The 18745-nt window shown below is 34.1% G+C and overlaps 1 protein-coding gene and 1 pseudogene across 1 annotated transcript; both read left to right on the forward strand.

Moving 5' to 3' along the window:
- Nucleotides 1-312: 312 nt before the first annotated feature.
- LOC110714342 (U-box domain-containing protein 33-like) lies at nt 313-11944 on the forward strand. The gene is made up of 17 exons (XM_021892845.1): nt 313-597; nt 1080-1240; nt 2105-2226; nt 2361-2482; nt 2704-2808; nt 3491-3803; nt 3896-4036; nt 4230-4484; nt 6254-6530; nt 7291-7412; nt 7533-7654; nt 7831-7935; nt 8442-8775; nt 8944-9084; nt 9396-9926; nt 10575-11333; nt 11435-11944. Exons 1-17 carry the CDS (start codon nt 536-538, stop codon nt 11624-11626), a joined length of 3864 nt encoding a protein of 1287 aa, XP_021748537.1. The 5' UTR covers nt 313-535; the 3' UTR covers nt 11627-11944.
- A 1426-nt stretch (nt 11945-13370) lies between these two features.
- LOC110714663 lies at nt 13371-18599 on the forward strand (annotated as a pseudogene).
- The last annotated feature ends 146 nt before the right edge of the window (nt 18600-18745 follow it).

The following is an 18745-nucleotide window of genomic DNA, read 5'->3' on the forward strand; positions in this document are numbered from 1 at the left end:
TTTTATGAATTCACAATTAAAAATATTTACTCACTTCTTTTTAAATGCATGACTTTTTTAAAGCGGAAATTTTAAGTTAGTTGCATCACTTTCTTAAAACGGAAATTTCAAATTAGTTGATTCATTTTATTGAAACCGAAATTTCAAATTAATTGCATCATTTTTTTTTAAAACGAAACTTCAAGTTAGTTTTATCACTCTTTCTATTTTCTATCACATGAGTCCATTTTAATATTGCTTAGAGGAGTCCACAGTTCGTAGAGAATGCAACTAAAAAAACGGAGGAATTTATACAGCCGGCAAGTCAAATAGAGGTCAAAAGGTTAAATAACGAAATCTCAATGTCTAGAGTCAAGTCGGCAAAACCCCTGAATGTTCAGAGGCAAGGAACCATCGTGGACTTCTTGCCCAAATCTTTCATGGCTGTTCATGGGAGGATCTGGGGCCCACCTTAAAAGGCATGAATTATCCCAAATCTAACTGATGATTTAAATAAAAAAAAAAAAAAGGTACAATACAGTTAATTGCCAGAAGAATGAGGGAAGAAAAACGTTGGATTCAGACTACACGAAGATTTGCATATATTCTACAGATTTGGTAATATTCATTATATTTTAATTTCCATACATTTATTATTTATATTTTAGCATAATTGTTTTACTAATTCAATGATAAGTAACCCCTTTACACCAATTTGATATCTTTCTTATAGTTTTCTGTCATTTTCATTCATATAAAACTACAATATTGAATTTTCTTGAATATGATTGCGTAAATTAAATCATTGAAGAAGTTGCTTTAGTTTGATTAACGCTCAAACCCAATTGAGAAATTTGCTGATTTTTTTGGGGTTTTGATTTTGGAGCAATTTTCTAATCTTTTGGATTGTGGGTTGATTATATCTATTGGGTTATTAAGGAATTTTAATTTGTACTTAAACCCATTTGGAGAGTCTGAAATTTGCATATTTTGCTGGAAATTGTGTCCAATTTGGATACTTGTTTTTTTTTTTTTTTTTTTTTTTTTTTTTTTTTTTTTTTTTTTTTTTTTGATATTTAAGCTAAAATGGCATTAGTTAGGGAAGAAGAGGTTGGTGATGAGGTTAATGAGAAGATGTATGTTGCAGTGAGCAAAGATCAGAAAGCTTGTATGTCGAGTCTAGAATGGGCGGTTCGCAACTCGAAAGGAAAGAGACTATGCTTGGTGCATGTTCATCAGCCAGCAAAGTTTATGTCCATATGTGAGTGCTTAAGTTTATTTGTTGTTGCATTATACATTGTTTGATTCCCAAATATTCCCATATGTACTTTTATAGCCTAATTTTATGTTACTCGAACTTAAGAGTACTTAACATTATGTTTTTGATGCCTGAATGTGGAATGTGCTTTGAGTTTGAAGGAGAGTTTGCAAAAAATAGTCTGTTTTGATATCTAAATGTAGAATATGAGATCGAAATAGAGTTTGAGAAATGAAAGTTTCTGTCTGCTCGTTAGAGTGACTGTGTTCAGGCTTCCATTTTGCAAATGTTTGTTTACATTGTGGAAATTATTGGGATTGTTTGTTTCTTGTTATTCTCCCAATTTTTTGTTTCTTTCATCTGAATCTGATAGTATTCAAGTTGGTTTATTTTGGTACTTCTTTTGGTCTTTCCTGTAGTGAAGAGTCAACATTAATGATGTATCCAAATTCATTATATTCTAGTTAAATTGAGCCGAGTAATTTGTATATCCAAATTCATTATCGAATGTCCATTATGATAATGTCATTCCTATGAGTTTAGTTTGCCTCTGAAGTGCAGCATGCTACTATGTGACTGCAGTTGATCAATAAGATGACGAGGGATCTTGTTTAACTTCTGATATTGTTTCTGCCAGCCTGTAACGAAACTCATAGTTGCCTGGAGCCTCTCATTTGAGATGTCTTTGATTCTGTCTTCCCGTTGAATCTTCTCTGAATTCTAATTTAACTCCTGTTTTGTCCTGTCTTTTTCCTTTTGTTATCAGTTTGCTGTATCTTTGGCTCCTTCGGACTAGTATTGCACCTACTAATCAAATTTCTGAATGACTCTTCATGGTTGTTTATCTAATTGTTTTGGTGCTTGCAGTGGGTGGGAGGTTCCCTATAAGCTCACTGTCAGAACAGGAAGTTATGGCTCATCAAGAACAGGAAAGACAAGATATGTGCAAGATTTTAGACGAATATCTTTGCATTTGTACTAAAGCCAAGGTAATTTCTTTTTCAGCTCCTTTAGTTGACATTGAAACATTAAGGAACTTACCCTTTGCAAATAACATCATAGATTTTCTATTTGAATTCTGCTTTATTGTATTTTTGCTCATGTCATTTTCTCGTGTTGGTAGGTTCAAGTAGAAAAACTGTATATTGAAATGGAAAGTGTAGAAAGTGGACTTGTGGAGCTCATATCCCGGCACAAGATTGAGAGACTTGTCATGGGAGCAGCAGCTAACAAAAGTTATTCAAGGTGTGCATGGAGTAATCGACTATGGTTAATTCTGGCTTTGTTTCTATCTTCTGCCTATGAACTTAATCATTACTTCATACTATACATGTGCTTGGAGGATAGTCTTGTTTTTTTTTTTTGGACAGTTTGGTACTCCTGAGCTTAGTTTATGTCTTGAAATGGAAAATGCGGAATTTTAACATTTGTGGAAGCTTCTTACTTATTGTGATTCACGATTCCAGAAAAATGGTGAAACCAAAATCCAAGAAGGCTAACTATGTCCGCCAACACGCACCTGCTTTCTGCCACATCTGGTTTATCTGCAAGGGGCATCTAATCTATACAAGGTATAATCTGTCAACCCCATTATTAAGATTGGCCAAGTTACTTTTCGCTTCTGTATACATGTCATGTAGTTCATGCATCCTTGGACTATGTTGCTTTACATAAAGACAGGATTTTAGTACTGAACTTAAGGGCCATGTACAGGTCAGACTCAAGGGCCATGTATAGCCATGATTGTGGGAATTTTTTTTTTAGTTTAAAATTGAGGGTTCCAAGTTTTTAGTTAATTATATTTTAATTATTTGGATTTTCATAACTTGCAGTGACCAACAATTTCTCCTAGAAACACAATACAAGTACAAAGTAGTACAGAGTATATTTCAATGATTAGCAAAAATCTAAGGTTATAAATCATGCTAAAGGATGGATGATTTTGGCACTTAACACAGTCAAAACTCGTGCTATGATACATTATGCTTCTGCAAGAATTTAAAAGGAAAATACAAAACTGAAAGACAATAAAGGTTGTTTTGTAGTATCAAACAGGATCTGTGGTCATGTGCCATATATTCTACAACAGTCTTAACCCCTGCACAACTCTACAAGCAATCTGGGTCTTTGGGTCATTATTTGGATTGTGAGATGAACTGAGATCATATGATCATATATCATTTTTTTTTTACTTACAATTAAGTTCAGATATCATCGTTTGGAAGACCTTACATAACAAGTCATTTCATGCAGGGAGGGTATAAAAAAGTCGTGTTTAAATGATGAAGATTTAAAAAGGCACCAGGCAGATTCTAAGTCAAGATGGAGTCAGTTTACTGGTAAACTTTCAAATTCCTTCAGCATGGTGGAGTCTGAAGGGAGTTTTGATCAATCATCAACATTTAGTCTTTCTCAGCTATCTGTCTTCTCCCGACCTTCTGAAGCTGCCACTGATTCTACTTCCTATCATTCGGCAACAGAAGATAGAGAGCTCTCATTTCGGTCTTTTGTTCTTTCTCCTGTACCTGAGGGGAATCAGCATGGTTCATATTCTCCAAAGGTGTTGGTAAGTACAGTGTTTGTGGAAGTTAGAGCAACGACATTAAGTATGGTTATCAGTCTCTCTGAAAGTTGCTGAATTTGGGTATCAAACTATAGCAGGAAGAGGACATGGAAGATGCTCTTTATGATCAACTTGATCAAGCCATAGCAGAAGCTGAAACCGCTAAGGAGGAGGCTTATATTGAATCAATCAGGCGTTGTAGAGCAGAGAAAGATGCAATTGAAGCAAGAGACAAGGTAAAAGTTCTGAAACATGCAATCTTTACGCCCTTAGTGTCTGTTTGGACCATTAGTATTTTCCACAAGTGCTTCTCTTGTAGGAAATCAATATTATTTTGAGTTGAAAAAAAAAAAAGGAATTCAATATTAAAGGTTTTGCATTTGATTCATTGATCTCATGATACTTGCTGAAAATGTACAAATTTAACAGGCAAATGCAGCAGAAAGTATGTACTATGAAGAGTTAAGAAGAAGGAAACAACTTGAAGACGAATTGGCTAAGACAACAGAAAAACTTGAGAGTACAAATAAGGTGCACGACATGGCCTTAGATAAACTTCGGATTATAGTGGATCAGAATTTGTTACTACTAAAGAATCGAACTGAGAAATCTGATGTCATAGGGGAAGAGTTGGAAGAAAATTTAATTTCTGCTTTGGAGTTGTTACAGAGCATCAAGAAGCTCTAGGACCTCTTTTTACATATTTTCATGGTTGATAATTTAGCATGGTTGAGCTCCTAGGTTTTTCCTTTTGATTAGGCAATATATTGTACTGTATATATCAGTCTCACAATATAACTTTAAGACTAGGGTGGAATTTTGGTTGTAGTTAGTACTCTATAGGAGATACTCCGTACTTTTTAGTCGTTTTTTTATGGCTCATTCGGAGTAATAAATACTTGTACGTTATACAGCTTATACTTCATACTTGAAGTAATAATGATGTTAGAATACTCTGTGTTGTTTTTTTCTTTTTATTTGTAAAATGCATGATTCAGATTGTATGTTGGCCCTTGAGAATGCATCACCTTGATTTGAACTTCTGTATTTATATTAATCAACTATTACGTTGCAATATAATGAAGTCATTTTCTTGGACCAAGTACAGTTTGATGAAGAATGTTTATGAAGGCATCTAAACATTCCAAAAATATGCTTAGCCGTCATAGATTGTCTCGCAGCTTGATAACGTAATGTATATAAAAATCATAACAAAATTATTTAAATGATTGAAATGTGAGTGTTGAATTCTATCCGGAGTCTTTTATTATGTAGCTCGTTTGTATCAAATATCAATTGCATGGTACTTCGTACAATTTAGGCTATTTCATGCCAATGTACTTGGACATACCTCATGAGCACATACAAAAATAGCATCAATAGTCCATTGTACGGTGAAAATCCATACTCTTTTTTTTTTTTTTTTTTGGCTATAAATCTCCTGAAAGAATCATTCCGAATTTATGCTACATGTAAGATTATCTTTTCTTTTTAATAAACAACGAGATTGAAAACATGTGTATAGTAGGCCACGCTGCCGCGATACAAGTTTAAGTATCAAAGTGTGAACACACTGAACAAGGATACAAAGGATAGGATTGCAGGAAGCCCTACCACTCCCATCTTAACTACCCAATAATGAATATCCATCCCTGTTATAGTCTTATAGAAGCTTCGTTGCAACTAATGGATGTACAAAGTGAAATAACCAGGCATTTTGCTATGAAATTGCCCTGTCAATGTGGCCCCCTTATCTAGTCGTCTCATTGACTTATCGATATAATAATGTCAAAATTATATTTTTGTAAAGACTTTATATTTTTGTAAAGACTTGTCAACTAAAACAGTCAGCATTAAAACAACATCATCATCAATTTAAAATTCATTTTTCATCACACACTCCAAATTTGCTGTTTTTAGAGTTGAGTACTATGTTTGTTCACTAATTTCTCACTTCACCATAGTATTTTTTTATTCTTAATTTTGCATTTTCTACACGATTTTTCTGGGTTGATGACAAGCTAAAGCAACCCTTTTTTTGCCCAAAAAAGTGGTGATTTTTCCTTTTTCACTTTGGCTTTTTCTCTCACTAAAACCCCTTTTTTCTCTAAATCCCATCTTTTTTTTCTTTCTTTTTATCTTTTCTATACCTTTTTAATTCTTAAGTTGGTTGAATCTACGTTGAAATTCTAAAAATTTCGGTTTTATTTATTTTTTTTAATCTAATTTTGTTTTCCCTTTTCTCCATTATAATTACTTGTACTTTAAGCATAATTTTATAAAGAAAGAAGCTAATTTTAAGTCGAATTTTGGGGGTTTTATATGGTTTGTAATTAGAAATATGATCTCTGTGGACGAGCACGGAGATTAAATCTTGGTTCATGTAGCTGACCCCATTGTTCTAGGCTACGGCTTGGCGGTGGTGGGGCCGGTTTTTATGTAATCTGAGTTAATCAATTAAATTGTGGGGTGATTTTTTTTTTTATTTTTTTTTTTTTTTTTTTTGGGGGGGGGGTAAATTATTGAAAAACCCAGAAATGGGATCAAGCAAAGATCTTTTAGGGGAAGCAAGAAAAGGGGTGGTAGTTGATGATAAGGTATTTGTGGCAGTAAGCAAGGAGTTAAAGGAAAGCAAAAGTACACTGCAATGGGCTTTGCAGAATTCTAATGGGAAGAAGAAGATTTGTATAATTTATGTTCATGTTCCTGCCAAAATGATTCCCATGCCAAGTAATTATATTAATTTTAATTGATTCTGTTCTTTTAATTTATAATTAATAGTGTCATTCATACTTTATGTACTTTAATGTTAGTTTCATTTATTGGAGTGATTGCTGGATTATGTTATGTTTATACCTACTAGATCTTGTGTTTGGTGTTGTGTTACCTAATTCGCGGTATTTGAATGGGTCAATGGGGTTTAGGAACACAATTTGCTACCTGCACGTTAGGTAATTGTACCAATTTTGGTGTTTTAGAGTGCAGTTCACAGGGGGGTTTAGTGATTTAGGTAGTACTCATTGATTTCACACTGTTAGATTGTTTCCGGTAGTAGGTTTTATGGAAGACATATGTAGAATTACAAGTTTTATTTGATTTGGCTTTCTAGTTTATGTAAAAAATGTGTTTTATTCAATCATTTTCTAGGAAATCATTCTTAGGTATAAAGAATTCATGAAACCACTGGTTGAAGATGTGATGAGACAGTATTTTGGACTGGTAGGGCGGCACTTCACCGAGTTATGCCTACCTTTGTAATTTGTTAGTGATATATCTTCTTAAAAGACAGTTTTAGAATTTGTATCATATGTTTCAGATAGATCACTTTGAAATTTACATCTTGATTTGGAGGGTGTAGGTTGCCTAGGATACATACCAGGATGATATTTTTGCTTTCTTACTTATGATGGCTCATTGTGGTGTTTCTGCTGTCTGATTATGCATAAGCAACAGTCATTTATTTGGTGTTCTACAATTTTTAAAATTGCAGTGGGTGGGAAATTTCCAGCTAGTCAAGTGGGAGAAAAAGAACTTAAGGCGTTCCGAGAGCAGGAAAATAGAGAAATGCATAAAATTCTAGATGATTATCTACAAATTTGTGCCAAAGTTGGGGTATGATCTCTTTTTAAACTGATAGGAAAAAGCAAGATGTTATTGTATTTTACTGCTGATTAGCACTGTTTTTCCATCTCAGTCTTTTTTGATGTTAGTATACACATTGAAATTTGATAGGCACATGCTGAGAAATTACATATTGAACGGGACTCCATAGAGGAGGGAATTGTGGAAATCATATCTCGACAAAAGATAGGGAGACTCGTCATGGGTGCAGCAGCAGATAGTAGATATTCAAGGTATCCATAATGGATTTTGTTGTGCAAATCCCTAATGATGTTTGTAGGAGCTCATAGACCCCAATTGTGAATGTTTGACATTTAGATTTGACTAATTTCTAGGTCATATACTTTGAGAAAAGTCATATCAATGAAAACCTCAAAGAATGACATTTTCCTGTGCTATTGTCTTGAAGGAAAATGGTGGAGCCTAAATCGAAAAAGGCCAACTATGTGCGTCAACATGCACCTGATTTCTGTCACATCAGATTTATATGCAAAGGCCGTTTAATCTGTACAAGGTATGCCTTCCATTTCCTCTTAATTTCTTACTGAGAAACCAGCTGTACTTAGAATCCTGAATGATCTGGTTCAACATTTCATTATTAATTTTTTAAATGTTTTTATGAAGCTTCCTAAGTGATCTTTTATAAAATATGTATGGTATCACATGCTGCTGATCTTTCTAGATCCAGATATGATTTTATCAATTTTTGATACCTTTGGTTGATCTGAAAGCTCCTCGATTCAGTTATCTGTTTGAGCTGATAGATATTATGATAAGCTCTTCTTATTACTCCAGCTGGAAGATATGTTAATTTGTATTTTGCATTTTGATTGTAATTTTTTTTTTTTTCCAAAAAAAATAAAATTGTAGAGAGATTTATAAGATGTAAAATTTGATATGCTGATCAACTAGCTGCTATTGAACCACTTGTAGTTGGTCTAGTGGTTGTATATGACAGTATCTTTGATTTTTGATGCTGTTCGAGTTTATTGATAATATTTTAGCACTGCCTGAGTGTAGGGAAGGTGTGAAGCAACCAAGTTTGGATGTTGAAGAGAGATCATCAAAATCCTTAGAGAATGTTCAAATTGATTTGGGCATTCTAAGTCAAAAATTACATTCTAGTCTAAGAATTTCAAATGATGATGGATCTGAAGGCAGTTCTGATAGATTTATTCAAACACTAAGACCCTGTTTTTCTGAGTCCTCAATCCGATTGCCAGGACCCAAATCAGCTTTTAGTTCCCCTTGCTCATCATTCTCAAGAGAAGGAGCCCCAGACTCTAGTCTAGAACTGTTAGTTCTTCCTCAGACAAAGATTGAGCATCAGAGATCATCACCTCCAAGTGTATTGGTCAGTAAATTTGTCACTGCCATCTTCGTGCTCTAACATTTATGATTATATAGATCCACATCCACTATAACCTAAGGTTCTGAGCAGCAATATAGCAGGCTTTGTTTATTAGCTGATGTTGCCACTGTTTAATAACTTTTCAAGTTCCTGAACTTTTATTTGGTTCAGCAGGAAAGCAGTATGAATGATGATCTGTATGATCAGCTTGTGCAAGCCATGGAAGAGGCTGACAATTCAAAGAGAGAAGCTTTCGAAGAATCAATGAGGCGTCGGAAAGCTGAGAAAGAGGCTATAAATGCAATTCGCAAGGTAGTCTATTGTCTAAGAAGAACTTTATGCTAATCTTGATATATATTTTTTTTTTTCACCCCAGTCATTATAGAAGAACTTTTTATTGCAGCTTCCCTTTTTTCTTATACCTGGTGTCATCATGTCTATGACTAAGGGCCTGCAAAGCTAATTTTGGATAATATTTTTTTTGATATTACAAATTTGGCTTTGTCGCTACTTAAATTGTATGATTATCAGCAAACAAGTCTTCTTTTCCTCTTTGTGTGGTTAGGATATGACCCTTTGCCTTTTATATTCATGTCTTTACTTCAAATTGTGTGGCTATTCAGGCAAAATCTGCTGAAAGTTTGTATTTTGAGGAATTCAGACAAAGGAAAGAGCAAGAGGAAGAGCTGGCTAAGTGGAAACAGGAACTTGAATTCATGAAAAGCCAGTTAGAAAAGGATTTGAAGGAACTCCAAGAGGCATCGGATCGGAGGTTGTCACTTGAAAACCAGTATGAGAAATCCAAGATCACAGAAAAGGAGATGGAGGAGAAAATGTTTTCTGCAGTGGGCTTGTTGCAGAAGTATAAGACTGAACGTGATGAATTGCAAGTAGAAAGGGATCATGCTCTTCGAGAAGCTGAAATATTGCGGAAACAATTAGATCAGAAACCATCAAGCTCTCATGTTCCTTTTTTCTTCTCTGAATTCTCTTTCTCAGATCTGGAGAAAGCTACTAACAACTTTGACCCATCCTTGAAAATTGGGGAAGGAGGATACGGGAGCATATATAAAGGCTTTCTACGTCAAACTCAAGTGGCAATTAAGATACTCAATCCTAACAGCATGCAGGGTCCTCAAGAGTTTGAACAAGAGGTAGTCAATCTTTTCTAGCCTTTTGTTTTTCATAAGAAAATAGAATTCTATTCTCTTACTGTGTTTTCATTCATTAGTAAGGTATTGAATTTAGGTTCAGCTGACTTTGATAATTTTAGCCCAATTTGAAGATATTGAATATATTGTCTTTTATGTTATCATGTTTGGTAGATTTTATTTTGCTTAAATGAGCCACGATCCAGAACTTTTCACTGAAGTTAAAATATGATTTCAAATCCAAAGCTTTGAGTATAGTTGTATAGGCGTGATGATTGGGCAACTTTGTGGCTGTGTGTAACTTTGTCTTGAGAAAATAGCCCAACAACAATTGTATGAGTATTAATCTCAATTGATTCTGATGAATTTTCCTTAGGATTGTAAGAGTTTTGACCTCTTTCCCTAATTTTGTTTGGTTGTTTTGCTAGGATTTTACTTGCCTTTATTCATGGCTCAAGATTTTTTTAAACTAATAGAATCACTTGAAATATTGAGAACTCAAGATTACCTTTTAAAATTTATCTTATTGTGAACTTTATGGCTGTTGCTGAAGGATTCTGTCTGTCTTATCTCTCTTCATTTGATATGCATCAGTTTTAATGTGTATTAAAGTATTTCTATTTTTCTTACCCGAGCTAGTCTTTTCTTTAGGTGGATGTTTTAAGTAAGCTTCGGCATCCAAACCTAGTAACTCTCATTGGTGCCTGCCATGAATCTTGGGCTCTTGTGTACGAGTATCTTTCCGGCGGAAGCCTTGAGGATAGACTCATCTGCAAAGACAACACTCCTCCACTTCCCTGGCAAACAAGAATTCAAATAGCCACAGATTTATGTGTCATTCTTATCTTCCTTCATTCAAGCCGACCTACCAGCATTATACATGTAGATATAAAGCCTTCAAATATACTACTAGATGAAAATTTTGTGTGCAAGCTCAGTGATTTTGGTATATGTTGTGTAATCTCACATACAGAAACATCGATGGAACAAACTACAAGGTTTTGTACCTCTCAACCAAAAGGCACTTTCTCATACATGGACCCAGAATTCCTCACAACCGGAGAACTTACCCCAAAGTGCGACATATATTCTTTTGGGATTATATTGTTGCGCTTATTGACTGGTAGACCAGCCATGGGGATAACAAAGGAAGTTGAATATGCTTTGAGTAAAGGTAATCTCAATTGCTTATTAGACCCTTCAGCTGGAGATTGGCCATTTGTCCAGGCTGAGCAGTTAGCTCGTATGGCTTTGAGGTGCTGTGAAATGAATGGAAGGAATCGCCCTGATCTTGAATCGGATGTATGGAGGGTTCTAGAACCCATGAAAGCTTCATCTCGAAGCTTATCTATGCCTTGGCTGGCTTCTGATGATCGAGCACCTCATTATTTCATATGCCCCATTTTTCAGGTTAGTCAGGTTCTAACTCTGAGGAAGTTTCTTATCACATTTTCATATTTTGTACCCCCTCTTTCTCGGTTCATACTTATCAGTTTGTCTTGGGTTTGCAGGAAATAATGGAGGATCCACAAATTGCTTCAGATGGCTTTACATATGAAGCGGAGGCTATCAGAGGCTGGCTAGATAGTGGCCATGACACTTCACCTATGACTAATGCGAAACTTGCAAAACATGATTTTATTCCTAATCATGCTCTTCGGTCTGCTATTCAGGAATGGATACAAAGTCGCCGCGGTGCGTAAATCCTTTCAGTCAGTACAGGCGTTTAGAGAAAATCTCACACTTCTTTCAGGTTTCCTATTACTCAAAACTTACAGCTTTGGTTATGTTTGATTTAGACTAATTGTATAGGATTCAATGGTATATGCAACCGTAGCTTTTAGTAGGTGTACATACATAAAGTTGATTTTATGCTGTGTGTTGCGGCAATTGAGGTCTAGAATTATGCTAGCATTCTCCCTTTTGTTGTCTTAGATATATTACTAACGAAGTTTATGAAAATAGATATATTCAAGAAATGGGCATACCATGAATTTGAGGTACACGATCATTCTGTCGCACTTTCATTTTGAATCCTATAGTGCTTTGTACTGCACACATCAGCTTCTCGTGATATCGTTTATCATAACTTCTGTGTTCAAAGGTCTGTTGCCACTTTTGCAAATATAAGCGGCGAACATTCTTTTCAGTAAGGTACACGATGAGCTTCGAATGACTCTATGCTCGGTGGAGTCACGGTCTCATTCTTTGTACCTCCAGACCTCCAATTAAGCTTAGCACGCTGCTAGCAGCCTATCAGAGTATGTCAAAGGCATAGTAATTTTCAAAGTTATTCGTAGACTCGTAGTAGTGACTGAGGAAGTAACAATTAACAAGCGATGCCTTCAGATAATTTGTAGGGAGTATATAGAATAGTACTCGTCGTACGGACTATGGAGTTTATCCTTATAGCAAGTAGAATGAGTGAATGACCAAATGCATAATTGGTTTTCCTTAAAAAAAAAAATTATATATATAAATAAATTTGGTACCATGGTTTTGTGGGTAGTGATGTTATAAATTTGGTATTCTTCCTTTTGTAATCGTTTAAATCAAGGTTAAATTTGGATTGATTACATTTCATTAAAAGAATAAAATTACCTGTATTAAATATGTTAAAAAATAATTACTAATTTGTGGCAGGGTGTAATTAAATAAACAAATCAATTAGATAAAACTTATCCCATGACAAATTATTACAGTACATTAAAATGTAGTATCAAGTTTAAGTTATCCTCTAAAAAGTAACTCGTATTTAAAATTAGATAAATATCTTGGATATAATCCACTCATAATATTATTGTAGCCTCGATTGTTAGGTTTTTTCAATTTTATTGTAGATCGAGTATATACAATATCAATTCATAGCACTAACCGCTTTCCCTCAAAAAAAAAGTATATACAATATCACATTAATACTACTTTCTTTTTATACTACCTCCGTTACATATTATTTGCAACGATTTGACATTTTTCCTCTCTACTTTATGTCAAATCGTTGCAAATAATATGTAACGGAGGTAGTATTAAATTTAATTAAATTATAAAAATAAAAAAAAATAAAAACAAGGTAAAAAACGAGAGAGTATAATGTTCTATAAATAAACTAAAACAACAATTGCTGATATCATCCATTTTTCAAATTGTACACATGTCATCAAGTTGTGGTTAAAACTTTTCCCGCCTAAATTAATTGCTGACATTATATTTTTTATTTTATTTTTTACCTTAAGTTGAACAATAGTTTTTTTAAAACAATTATTACATTCCATATATTATATTATATTCCATATATTATATTGACATCATATTTTTAATTTTATTTTTTACTTTAAGTTGAACATTAGTTTTTTTTTTTTAAAACAATTATTATATTATATTCCATAATTATATTATGATGAATTTATGAGTTACTATTTGACTTCAAAATATAATTACTCCCGATTAAAGATTACTTTGTAGTGCATAATTTACTTAAATTTATATTCTTCTTCAAAATTAGATAGATCTAAATAGCATTACAATTAATGATTATATTTTTATAATTTATCTCATATGAGTGACACATAAGGAAAAAAATAAAAAATAAAATAAAACTGTGAAAAAGAATCCTAAGTAATGTTGAACCTTTTTTTAACAAATACTCTATTGACCTTGTAATAGTAACTTTTATATCATCACGAAATATAAACCCTAATTTACTGCGAATTTGAAAACTCAATTGATCATCTTTGGAGTTCAATTCAGTTAAATTTTACCAAATTTCTGTCTTTCGATTCACAAACTCAAAACCTAATTCTTCAGTCTTCTTGCTGAATTGTTTCGTCTCAGAATTAATTACAAGATTACAGAGCATGCATTAGAGAAATTATGGAGAATAAAGTATACATAGCAATTGGGAAAAACAATGAAATTCGATCAACCTTATTTTGGGCTTATAATAATTTTTTAAAAGGGAAGACAAATCATACGATTTGTTTTATTCATGTTCATGTTCCTACCCAAAGATGTTCTCCTAGAAGTAATTATGATTATCTAACCTTTTTTTTTTTTTTTTTTTTTTTTGGGTTCATATCAAATTCGCATATTTACCAGAATTTGAATTTGAATTTTGCTGTTGATTTTATTGTAGAGGATTTTCCGGCTTCTGTAATGGCAATCAGAGAAGTCGAGGACAAATTGTATAAAGAATTGGAAAGACAAGAGGTGGAAAATATGTTAGATAAATATGTTCAGATAATTAAAAGTTTTCAGGTATAAATCGTATGATCCTTTAGTTCCCTCATGATAAACTATTTTATTATGCCTCGGGCGATGTCACGGGTTGTTGTTGCTCGCTTCATTGGATGAGTGACTGGAATTTTTTTGTGTTTCTTGTATGTGTTAGTAAAGATGTAGCAGATTTTATTAAGTTAGTGTAATTAGTAACATACCTTAAATATGTGATTCTGTTAAAAGATGCATTAAGAATAAGTTTGCAACCAAAAAAATTGTCCAGAAAATTGACCAAACCTACTACATTGTTGTGTGAATGGCTCTTTCCATTTACCTTATGCTGTTGTGTTTATTTGTTTTATCCCATCTTCTCTTAGTTCCTGGTTTATCTAGTAGTCATTTATGTGCCCGTTTTTGCAGGTTCCGTCTGAAAAAATCTATATCGAAAAGGAGTCTGTAGCTGATGGGATTTTGGAGCTCATATCTCAGTTAGGGATACAGAAATTGGTTATGGGTGCAGGACCTAACAGCAGATTTGTGGGGTATAAATACATTTTTTGATATTGTATATTTATATGTACTTTCATATTTTGTGTCTGTTATTTTACAGTTTTTGATTAAGTGTGACACCTGATGATATTAGTGACCTAATTCTATGCAGTATGCTCTGAGCAAAGACAGATAATCTGTATATATTGTACGTGTTTTTATACAATTGCCCTGATATCTATTGCAGGAGTTTAACAAAACCCGCCTCACAAAAGTCTAACTACGTGCTTCAACATGCTCCTGATTTCTGTCATATCTTCTTTGTATCTGAGGCTCGTCTAATCTATACAAGGTATATGCACTAATTAGAAAATAGTCTTACAATCTGTTCATTACCTTATAGACCTGGTTTCATTTAAAATCACCGTGTCTACTAGCTTCAAATCTCTTGAATTGACTTGTTTGTATGATATCACAAATATAGTTACTGGCTACAAGATTGATATCGAGGAGGGATTCTTTGGGTGATAGATTAGGTATTCTCTTGCAGATAGGTTGTGGATTATTTGCTTGTATTAAGTTGTATTTCAAAGAAGCATAACATTATATTCCTCTGTTCAGAATCAATTGTTACTTTGTCTTAGTCTTTCATAATTAATGAATGTAGAAAATCTCCCTGTTTTAATGAATGTATCATATTTTTTTGAATAGCCAATACCCCATTACTTGATTTAAGATTTGCTTTTGATTTTTACGAATATCCTGAACGAGCATATTTGACTATTAATACTGATGGAGTGAGTATATATCATTAATGCCTGTTCGTGTATGTGCTATATAAAAGCTAAGATTTTATTTCCACCATAAGCTTTGCTTGTAGATTAGTAAACTTGCAAAAAATTTGGTCAAAGATGCCAAGAAATCATGAGAAAGGTTTCCAGCAATAGCAACAGCATGCTTTTACCTCTGATTAATGTGATTGGTTCTAGTGGCATGCAAATACAATCTTTGAATATATGTACTAATTTTTGCAACATGGGGGGATATAGGGAAGGTGTGAAGCAACTGAATCAACATCTGAAAGGAAAAGAGTTAAACAGATTGAGTTACACATCAGTTGATTCACCTTCAGCTCATAGCTCATCAGAGTCATCACCACCATCTCAAAACACACAGCATGTTTCATCACCTACTAATGTACTGGTAGGCATTTGGCCCCTGTTTTTATGCATCCTACATTATTGAAGTAGTAAAAAACCTTTAATCTACCAAAACTTTATGATCGGCATATTTCTACCTTATTATCACTTCTGAGTTTGATTTGGTAGATTGAGATGTCAACTGTTGAAGACCTAAATTTTGGTGGGTTGGAAAATAAAGGAATAGACCTTTTTTGGCACAGTCCCTAGTAACTTGTGCCAATCTCTCTCAAAGTAGTAACTTCTTAGTAACTGGAGTAATGTTTTTATTAAAATTCTTTGAAGCTCCTGACCCTTTTTCTAATTTTGTAGCCAAATATCATAAACAATTATCCTTGTGATCAACTCCGGCAAGCCTTAGCAGAAGTTGAACTGGCAAGACATAAAGCACATGAAGAATACAAGAGACGACAGCAAGCTGAGGAAGAGGCCGTTAAGGCACTTCACAAGGTAACTTTTAAACAGAATTCTACAGACAGAGGGACTAACAGTCAGGATTTTTTTTTGTCTAGACATGTACAAATTTGTACCAAATCAATCTCTCTGATGAAGACATTTAGCTTAAAATATATCCCATTGCCTGTAAAGAAGTTTGGAGAAACATTTTAAAAATTTACTTTCCTTAAAGTGCATCATGGTTTTGTTTTTAACCACTTATATATATGCAGCTGAAAGCAGCTGAAGATGAGCTGGCTATGCAGTTCAAGATAATTAAGGTTTTGAAGATGTTTTCCCAAGCAGCTGGTGAGTTCTCATCCCTTGAAAGACTTATTTGAGGTCTGTGTTCTCGAGGGGGAGGAAATGGAAGAGAAAATGCTCTTTGTAGAGAAAGTGCTAAAATAAATGAAGCAGTGCCATAAAGTGCAAATGGATTATGATGATACTAATGATGTTTGTATCTATATGCAGATAATAATGCTGCTGAAGTGTTATGTTCAAATGTTTAAAGTTTTCCCAGTTAGATATCAAGGCAGCTACAATGTTCTTTGATCCATCATTGAGAATTCAGGAAGGAGATTATGAAAGTGTATATAAAGGCTTTCTGCATAACACTGAAGTGGCGATAAAGATAATTAAACCTGATAGCTTGCAGGGTATCGCAAATTATAAACTAGAGGTAACATTATATAGTTACTCTCTATATTTGTCATGCTTCATCTGTGCATTGTTTGATGAAAGTTTGGTTTTGATGATAAGTAACAGTGTAATCATTTCTTCAATTCTTTGGAACGCTAAACAATATCAGAAGTAAACATGTATTACAAAAATAAATTTTGGGAATTTTGCAATATTGCTCTTGTGTAGAAATAGGAACATGATCCTTAAGAAGGTAAGATGCATAGAACATGGGTTCAAGTCCATATAAGGTAGAGGATGAAAAAACCATCGATATCTCCTCTTCCAATCAAATGACTGGAATTTTGACTTACCTCTGCATAAATTGTACTTGGTTGAACAATTTGGAACTATGAATAATCTATACATAAGCTGTACTTTTCTTTCAGATTGATGTATTAAGCAAGCTGCGTCATCCAAACCTGTTGACTCTCATTGGTGCAAGCCCAGACCCCTTGGCTCTCATCTATGAGTATCTTCCCAACGGAAGTCTTGAAGACCGACTGATTTGCAAGGACAGTACCCACTCGTTATCCTGGCAAACAAGAATCCGTATAGTCACTGAACTGTGTTCAGTCCTTAACTTTCTTCATTCCATCCAACCTTGCAGCATCATACACGGTGACTTAAACCCAAAAAATGTACTGCTTGATGCCAATTTCAGCTGCAAGCTAAGTGGACTTGGTTCTTGCCATATTATTGCAAACAACAAGAAGACCCCCACAGAAGAACATCTTTCCCCTAAATATGATGTATATTCATTCGGTATCATATTATTGCGCCTGTTAACTGGAAAACCTGCCTTGAATATAGTGAAAAAGGTTCAGCGTGCTCTACAGGAGGATAATTTCTATAGGATATTAGATCCTTCTGCTGGTGACTGGCCGGTTGTACGAGCAGTGCATCTAGTTCAAATAGCATTGAAGTGCTGTGATGTCAAAGCAAAAGACCGACCAGACCTTGGTTCAGAAGTATGGAAGGTGCTTAAACCAGTGATGAATCCTACTAGTAGCTTATCAAGCCCTCTTCAGCTTGTCAGTGGAGACCAAGTGCCTTCCTATTTCATTTGTCCCATTTTTCAGGTTTGTTAACTTCATAGATTCCAGACATTTCAATCAAACTGTCACAAATATATTTACGTTGATAACGTACTTGTGTAGGAAATAATGCGGGATCCACAGGTTGCTGCTGATGGATTTACATATGAAGCAGATGCTATTAGAGGGTGGTTTGAGGGTGGCCATGATACTTCACCGATGACTAATCTTAAACTTGATAGTCTTAACCTTACTCCTAACCGCACCCTACGATCAGCAATTCAAGAATGGCAGCAGACGCACCAACTTGAGTAATTCATGTTCATATGTTGTATGTACACCAAAAGGTTTATGAAATCCCATCATTTTGGGTTCTGGTTGGATTTGCTTCAAGTAATTTCGGTTTAGTCCAATCTTGGATTCAATTTATTTTGGGTTTTGGATGGATTTATATCGATATATTTTGGGTTTGAAGGTTTATTGGATTGGGGTCAAGTTTTGACTCTTGTATTGCTGGCCCAGCTCAAATTTGCAAGTACGGAGTACTTGTTATAATTTATAACCTTGATAGTCACGGCTTATAAGCCTAAACATATGGTTCAAGGAGCATACAACTCAAATTTAATATTCATCGTAACATTTACATTATCCAACTCAAATTTAATATTCATAGTAAGTATATGAGCATAAAATAAACAGAACTCTCTATTTCCCCATACACTTCACTTAAAATCGAGTTTACTTGATTGGGTCAATTGCACTAATG

This window comes from Chenopodium quinoa, unplaced genomic scaffold (assembly GCF_001683475.1).
Source record: "Chenopodium quinoa cultivar QQ74 unplaced genomic scaffold, ASM168347v1, whole genome shotgun sequence".
Taxonomy (NCBI): domain Eukaryota; kingdom Viridiplantae; phylum Streptophyta; class Magnoliopsida; order Caryophyllales; family Amaranthaceae; genus Chenopodium; species Chenopodium quinoa.

Bases quoted from the DNA above. Each gene is read 5' to 3' on its own strand.
- LOC110714342 (XM_021892845.1), top strand. From the start codon at position 536: ATGAGGGAAGAAAAACGTTGGATTCAGACTACACGAAGATTTGCATAT. The intron at 2,483-2,703 runs GTGTGCATGGAG...TCACGATTCCAG, and splicing joins GCTAACAAAAGTTATTCAAG to AAAAATGGTGAAACCAAAAT. The intron at 6,531-7,290 runs GTAATTATATTA...TTAAAATTGCAG, and splicing joins CAAAATGATTCCCATGCCAA to TGGGTGGGAAATTTCCAGCT.